This window comes from Elaeis guineensis, chromosome 11, assembly GCF_000442705.2.
Source record: "Elaeis guineensis isolate ETL-2024a chromosome 11, EG11, whole genome shotgun sequence".
NCBI lineage: Eukaryota > Viridiplantae > Streptophyta > Magnoliopsida > Arecales > Arecaceae > Elaeis > Elaeis guineensis.
In genome coordinates, this window is record NC_026003.2 from 111,247,277 (window position 1) to 111,256,236 (window position 8,960).

At 31.1% G+C, this 8,960-nt stretch overlaps 1 protein-coding gene across 1 annotated transcript; it reads left to right on the forward strand.

Moving 5' to 3' along the window:
• The first annotated feature begins 582 nt into the window (after nucleotides 1-582).
• Nucleotides 583-8,372, forward strand: LOC105054363 (cytochrome P450 704C1-like). Its single transcript, XM_073246260.1, has 6 exons — nucleotides 583-1,009; nucleotides 6,350-6,565; nucleotides 6,745-7,029; nucleotides 7,103-7,438; nucleotides 7,558-7,761; nucleotides 8,074-8,372. The coding sequence occupies exons 1-6, from the start codon at nucleotides 644-646 to the stop codon at nucleotides 8,260-8,262; spliced, it is 1,596 nt and encodes a 531-aa protein (XP_073102361.1). The 5' UTR covers nucleotides 583-643; the 3' UTR covers nucleotides 8,263-8,372.
• The last annotated feature ends 588 nt before the right edge of the window (nucleotides 8,373-8,960 follow it).

Genomic DNA, 8,960 nt, shown 5'->3' on the forward strand with positions numbered 1-8,960 from the left:
AGTACTACCTTATTGTAAAGAAATACTGCCTTATTATATAAGGATATAAGGATAATTTCTGTCACAAATCAGGAGTTGCTTTTAATTTATATTTGGAATGAGAAACTACTTTTAATTGAAATTCAACTGGAAAGCTGTTTTTAATTGGAAACTAGAATTAAAATTTATCTCTAGTCCTTCATTAAAATTTTCTTCAAGATCTTTTTGAAATTGAGTGAGTTTTATCCACTACAAATAAAATTCAAAATATACTCAACAATCCAGATAACTTTGTTTGTTCCGGCTGTCATTTCAGTATCTTGATAGTTTCGCTAAGTTAAGGTGGAGATAAGGTTTTTTTTTTTATTTTTTTTACAAGAAAAACGAAAAAAATACTGCATCCAAAAGAGATAAAGATGAAGCGTTGGAAGAGCCGTACACTAGACGGGCGCAGACAACAGCAAAAAAAAGACCCACGTATCAGGAATACCGACAATTAAACAATCCCACAAAACGCTCCATCCCATCTGTCGTTCTATTGCGTAATCGATGACGTGTAATGAATATGGATCACGCCATAAAAGGAGAGAAGTGTCTCACAGTTTGCTAGTTCTATCACAACATTTGGTACTTGGGTGCCAAAAAGTTGTCCTTCCCTTTTAACATGCATCCCCCTCCGTTGCCAGCAACCATCCAATCCGTCGTCTCTTCACTACCCTTTAGAAGAGCCATGGATTTTTCTTCCGATCTTGTATCTCTCTCCGCCACAACTGCCCTCGGGCTGCTCGTACTGTATTGTGTCTGGAGAATCTTCCATAGAGGCAGCAACCATAAGAAGAGATACCCTCCGGTCGCTGGCACCGTCTTCCATCAGTTCCTTAACTTCCGCCGGCTCCATGACTACCACACCGAGCTTTCTCGCAAGCACAAGACCTTCAGGCTCCTTGCCCCTTTCCGCCAGCAGATCTACACCTCGGATCCAACGGTCATTGAGTACATCCTCAAGACCAACTTCCCAAACTATGGCAAGGTACGCATCTCTAGTAATATATTTATTTTTGGAAGAATTGAGTGGCCACAGACAGACCAGCTTAATTAAGGTAATGGAAGCTGGATAATGGTGTAAAAAAAATGAAGATCCTAGTGTTTCAAGCCCCAGAGATTTATGTGTCTATCTTTACAGCACCTTTTTTTATAGTAATATGAATGATTGCACCCCTCCTCCATCTAAAAGGAGTTCCTTGGTTTGATCTTGTTTAAGTATTTGACCTAGATGCTGCTCTCTCTTGTGAATCATATAGGTAGTTTTTTTTTCTTTTTCTTTTTCTTTTTTTTTTTTTTGATGGAGAATCATATATACAGGTAGTCATATCTATATCATTAGATTTTCCCATGAAAGTGCAAATTCTATACAATTAACCTCAGTTGCAAAAAATATGAAAAGCACTTGTAAATAGAAGGTTTTCATTGACTTCATAGCTCATGGTCTCACCCGATCTCCCCAGTAACTCAGAGGGATCTTTAATTGGAGAAAAAAAGATTTTTTACATGTATATCCTTTTAAATATTCAAATTTATATAAATATTTTTTTAAAATTAATATTTGTATATGTATTCTCATAAAATACTTATTTCAATGTATATCTTTTTTTTTATTTTTTTTGCATATGTACCCATATTATCTAACATCGTTAAAAAATTAATGGTTTAAAATTTAAATGACTAAAATACCTTTATGCATATATGTGCAAAAAAAAATTATAAGGATAAATAAATATATATATAAAAATTTTATGTGGATATTCATGCAAATTTGAATATTTAGAAGAATATATATACAAAAAGTTCTAATTTAACTTTTATCTATTTCATCTAGATGGATTGGATCCTCTTACTCTATAATGTAGTAATATATTATATAATATAATAACATGATAATGATATTATAAAATATTTTATATATTAAATATATATTATATTTTATTTTTAGGCAAGATGGGATAACTGTGTCTATTTTATAACAATATGATATATCTTATATATTTTATAAAGATATTTTTAATAAAAATTTTTAAAATAAAATATAATAAATTAAAATTCTCATTGTTACATAATGTCCAAATCCACAACTAGGTCTATTCTATGCAAATATACAAGTTATCCATCTAATATCAGGTGAAGAAATTTTTTTCAAAAGCATATTATTGTATATTAAGGAAACATAAATGGTTACGATCTTTCTATTTTTTAGATATAATAATTTTGATCTATTATTTGATAAAAAGATCTTTTTATCTATATAAGTTAATAAATTAAGTATATTTCTTATTTTAGTTGTGCATGTTAAGTTTTCTTCATTAGAATAGGAAAAAAATTAACAAACCAAGAGAGGTGTATTCCATGCAAAAAATTTTAATTAGAATTTTTATATATATACCTTTCTAAACATTCAAATTTGCATACATGTCCTTATAAAATTATTATTTACATTTACAATCTTATAAATTTTTTTATTCATCTACCCCTAAGGGTATTTTAGTTATTTTAATTTTAAACAGTTGATTTTTAATGGTATTAGATGATGTGGGAACATATGCAAAAAAAAAAATTTATGAGGGTATATATGCATATATCAATTTTAAAAAGATATTCATATAAATTAAAATATTTAGAAGGGTATACATGTAAAAAATCTTGGAGAAATAGGAAACCATGCCATTCTTAGTTTAAAAATCTGAACAATATTTAAAAAAACTGTATTTCTTCAAAAAAAAAATCAAAAACCATCCATTTTTATAAAGGCATTTTGATTTGTTCTCCAAATTGGGCTAGGGTTAGGATCATCTAAGACTCAAGTTCAACTAATTAAGAACATATAATTTGGATCTCACTCAATTTAATGTTAGTGACTTAGCACTTCTTGAAAAACAAAAAATTAAATAAATATTAGTACCCTTACCCAAAACTCGAAAGAATCTGGCAAATTGACTATTGGCCCTCGGTTTAGTTACTATTTCAAAATTAGCTCCTAGCTACATTTCATTAAGGATCGATCCCCCCAATCCTCATACGGAATTTTGCCATAATCTTATACACATTTTGCTTTATTTGTACACATTACATGCAAGCCAGGTTCTACAAATAGAATGGCCGCCGTCAAATCCAGGAACTTACAAAAACATTTCAGCCAAATGGGACAAACATTAAAATTTAAAAGTAAAGAATATACAATCTTAAAAAGAAAAAAAAAAGCATAAAAATAAGGGCCGGTAACATCAATGAGGCAACTAGGCAAGCTGCCCCCAATCCCTCAATACGGAATTTTGCCTAATTTTATACCCATTTTGCTTTGTTTGTACAAACACAAGCCATGGTCTACAAATAGAATAGCCGTCAAATCCAGGAACTTACAAAAACATTTCAGCCAAATGGAACAAACATTAACATTTAAAAGTAGAGAATATAAACCTTTAAAAGAAAAAAAAAAGCATAAAAATAAGGGCCACCGATAAGATCAATGAGGCAACTAGGCAAGCCACTAATGGATTTTCTTTAAATATTATATATGTGTGACAATAGGTTATCCAAACATAGTCATCTGCATATGATTTGACAAAAAAGTGATTGGTCCGACTAAGCTCATCAAAGGCTAGAATATTGACTTAAGAGTAAACCTAGACCATGTTTGGAATTGCTATTGATAATAGAGTTCTTAAAAGTAGAACTATGGTTGGTGGAGCTTTTAATAAAAAGTTATTTGCTATTCGGTAACTATATCTCTAAAATAGTATGGAACTTGCACATCTGTTTGGTAATCAAATTTTCACAATTGCAAAATGATAATAAAAGATATTGCATAGTATTACATAATATAGTATAATATAATATTATATATTATATTATTAAATATTATAATATATTTATATAGTATAACATAATATAATATTGTAATACAATATATCATAATATTATAATATCATAATATAATATAATATGAGCCAGACTAGAATAAGGTTGACCAAATTTAGATTTAGATTTGTTTAGATTAAAACTTCTAATAGGAGTCTTTTATCGACGATCCAAGCCATTCGATATGATCTACTACGTCAAACGCTTACACATAAAAAATCATATGATTTAGAGATCTCTAGTCTATACATCAAGTAGTCAAAAAAGAGATAACTTGAATAAAATTCAATTAGATATATTTTTTTGATTACTTGATGCATAAGGTAAGGGTCACTAAATTATATAACTTTTTATGTGCGAATAGTTTTGAGATAGTAGATCACATCCAACGGCTTAGATCATCAATATAGAATCCTATTATCCAGTTTTGATCTTTTCAAATCTAAGTCTAAGTCTGATCAATCTCACTCGAGTCTGTCCCATATAATATCATTATAATAATAAAATATATTATGAAGTATAGCATAATAATATGATATGAAATGGTATATTATATACTATAATATTATTATCATATAACATATTATAGTATAATAACATAATATATTATGATATTATGTATATATATTAAAAATTACATATTGAGATATTATTACATAGTATAATATTATTATATGTAATATCATGCATATAATATTGCAATATAATGTAATATAAATAGTATAATAATATAATATGATATGATATCATAAAGTTATGCATTATTATATTATTATAATTATACATTTGGATGTAAGAATTTAATAACACAATATAATATATTATATTATAATACAATATAATATAATATGCTAGCATAGGTATTTTGGTCATTCTGAAAATTTTATTACAAAATATAGCTGCTCGACATCAGCTAAGTAGAGTTTTCAAGGAGTGGAGCTTCTCAGCAAATGTTTTTAGCTTTTTAGGGAACCAAAAAGCACTTTAAATTCCTTTTTACCAAACACACAAAATGGCTCCAAAGTTTTTTTGGAGGGAGAAGAAGAACCTCCAAAAGCATTCCTAAATGGGGCCTTATTCTACTTCCTTAGGAGCTTTTTTCATAAAACCTACTTTTTTAGCCTATTTCTTGATCTAACTCTAGAATGGTCAGCTTAGATGATTTGATCAGAACAAAAATAATAAATAAATAGCATATGAATAATATTGGTGGTAAGTGGCTTAGACTTTTCATTAAATGATTGAGGTATGATAGCAATCAGGTTCAGATAAACTGGTTGGGCTTGTTATATATATGCTTCATTTTCAAATTTATCTCAAGAACTATTTTTACATTCATATTCCTCCAGGTAATTAAGAGATGATTATCTTTTTCGCAAGTGATTAGGTAACTTTTCTTTTTGAGGGAGTGATTAGGTAATGTGTCCATGTCAAACTATGTCATTGCATATATATAGTTTATCTTACATGCCCAAAGAGATCTGTAACATTATTGGGGCAATACATGAGTGGTTAACCATCATCATCAAAGAATGAACCGTGGATTTTCTTTTTTCTTCCTAGGGAGTTCAATGTGAACCAGCTGAGCTGATGATTGTTCTATGACTTTGAGTGATTGATTCATAAAATTTTCTATCTTTCTTGCTATGTTTGCATAGAGATTTTTTATAAATATTATTCTTTCCTAAACTTGCCAAAGATAGACTGTCTGTATTTTTGGAGATCATCAAGATAAGTACTTTAGGAAAAAAATTCTCAAAAAGGACTAAATATTCAATGTTTCTTTTGGTGTAATTTAAAGGATTCTTTTTGAGGGGTGGTGTAATTTAAAGGATTCAAGTCACTCTCTTGTTTTATTAAGAAAATCTATGGGTTTGGTAGATGATGATTTCAATTTGGATGGTTGAACAGCATATGCTATTTCTAGCAATAGATATGTCACTTAATTGCACCGCTTGATGCCTGGAAGAAGATGTCAACAGTAAACTTAGAGAACGTCTCTTCTTCCGGCGGACAAAAGAAGCACATAAGGCTTCAACAATATGAGTTTAACTATTGGAATCATTGAATCATACATTCAGTGTTGTTTTGAGAAAGAATTTCCAAGCCTTTATGGCCATTTCTATCCAGATCACATGGGCAATATAAACGCCACAATTTTCAAGATCAAACTCAAAATAATATAAAATTAATACTTGTCCGGGGCACTACATTAATTATTTACATTTGGTAACCAATATTATGCTTTATAGTCCAGTAATTTTATAATATTTTCTTGCAAGGAGCTTATCAGTGACATCATGCATATCTTCTTGATTCTACGTCATGTTCAAACTTAAAATGCTTCTCATCTAGGACATAGTCCAAATTATATCAGATGAATTGTAGTTCTTTTTATTAATTAAGAGAATATTTGACCAAATTGAAATGTACATGATAATAATGTGATAAGTTGTCGCAGGGATTGTTTAACTATCAAATTATAAACGATCTATTTGGAGATGGAATCTTTGCAGTAGATGGTGATAGATGGCGTCACCAACGAAAGCTTGCAAGCTATGAATTCTCAACAAAAGTTTTAAGAGACTTTAGTGGTGCCGTTTTCAAAAGTAATGCTGTAAAGCTTGCTCATACAATTTCTAAAAGTGTGATCGCTAACAAAAAATTGGATATTCAAGTAAGTTTCAACTCCATTGTGTTTCATGAATCTTTCACATTTTGCTTCTTCTATATAACCAAGCCAAAGAAATAAAAGACCTTAGTTTAAAAGTGCTTATGATTTCTTTTTGATGAGACAGAAGGAGGTTAACATCCCCACAAAAAAAGTGCTTAATTATGATTTCCATATATCTACAGGACTTGTTGATGAAGTCAACAATGGACTCCATATTTAAAGTAGGGTTTGGGATGGATCTCGACTGCTTGCAAGATTCTCATGATGGAAGCATATTTGCAAATGCATTTGATGATTCGAGCGAGTTCATTATGCTACGTCTCGTTAATGTCTTTTGGAAGATCATGAAGCTTTTGAACATAGGTTCTGAAGCGATGCTCAAGGAAAGAATCAAAGTGGTCGATGATTTCATATACAAGGTGATCGATAAGCGAGTTGAACAATGTTCAAATGGAAGAAATGATTTAGTAAGTGGATACTGGACTAATGTTATTCTAATACGAACTCGTAGAAGTTAACGTTGACCTCTTTCAATTATAGGCGAAGAAAGAAGATATCCTATCAAGGTTTTTGGAGGAGAGCAAGAAGGATCCGCAAAATATGACCCATCAGTATTTAAGAGATATAGTACTGAATTTTCTGATCGCTGGTAAAGATACCACAGCAGGCACTCTATCTTGGTTCTTCTATGTTCTTTGCAAAAATCCTTCAATTCAAGAAAAGATATCTCAAGAAGTCAAGGAAGTAACTGAAGCTAATGAAGATGCAACCTTCGATGATTTCGCCAAAAGTATTACTGATGAATCTCTTAACAAGATGCACTACCTTCATGCTGCACTCACGGAAACGTTAAGACTGTATCCTGCAGTTCCGTTAGTAAGTCAAAAGCATAAATTAACTTTATCCGTCGAAAGCTTAGTTATATATATACTGATTTGGTCATCATGATGCCGAAAAATGGCAGTCATTCCTCTGAATTCTCTCCTTTCTTGCAGGATAACAAGGTTTGCTTTTCAGATGACGTTCTTCCTAATGGCTTTAATGTGAGGAAAGGGGACATCGTGTTTTATCAACCTTACGCAATGGGTAGAATGGAATACTTATGGGGTAAGGATGCCGAGTGTTTTCGACCAGAAAGGTGGCTCGACGACAATGGAATTTTCCAAGCTGAAAGTCCTTATAAGTTCACAGCCTTCCAGGTAAGAACACAAGCGGGTAATGCAGAAATTTCATTCTTCCATGAGTCATGTGGGTAACAACAGTTATCCGCCCCTTCATTTTGGTCATTTGATTGGCAACTAGATTAATTTATGTTTTAATAATTTTCATTAGTTTAGTTTTTTGCTTTATAGATGGTCCTAAGGAATAAATAATTAAATACGCCTGAGAAAGTGCGTGAATGAAGATTTTGATTTATTAGCTGCATTTGAATTAATTAATCAAGTTTTGGATGGCATGTCAAAGATCTTGATTGTCATAAATAACTTATGAAAATTTTGATTTCTATGTAGGCTGGTCCAAGGATTTGTTTGGGAAAGGAGTTCGCTTACAGACAGATGAAGATATTTGCAGCTTTCCTCCTCCGCTTCTTTGTGTTCAAGCTTAGTAACGAGAAGACGGTTGCCAATTATAGAACCACCATAACCCTTCATATTGATCAGGGTCTCCATCTTCATGCTTTTTTAAGATTTAATACATAGAATAATGCGTTTGGTGTACCGGTAATTTTGTTATGACAAGGGACCCGAATATTATTAAGTATAAAACGTGTTTGAAATCCTTGCATAAGTTTGTTCATGTTTTTTTTCTTCTTTTGAGGGTAAAAGGATTCAAAGATGCGACCTGTCTATTAATTAAGGGAGTATTTGCAATGGAAGATGGTTACAAGAACATAACACCGTAAACCTCAGGACAAATGTACAGCAGAAGTACAGAAAAAATGCATTCTTCAGAGAAAGCACTCTGCGCAAGCAATCTGGCCCCTCCCTCTCAACCTCCCCGTCTCCTTATGAGAGAACCATAGAAGCCTAACCATGGAAGCCTTGGTCTGCCGGGAAAAGATATGTGCAATGGATGTTGAGCTGGGGAGCGAACTAACGTTGAACAGAGATTTCCACGACGTTGAACGTTACCTACCAAATCTGAAACATAACACGGCCCAAAAGATACAGCCTCTAACAACACAAAAATAATATCCATTATGTTGAATAGGATAAAAAATTCATCATAAATAAAATATAATAAAAAAATCAATTCAGATCAATAATAATGAAGATTAATTCAAAGCATCTAAATCTAAAATTAAATATCAAAATCCATATCTCAAAATTTATAAAATAGTTAACTATAAGTTAATAATTAACCGATAAATTAAAATTTAGTTACAAAATTTCAAGCA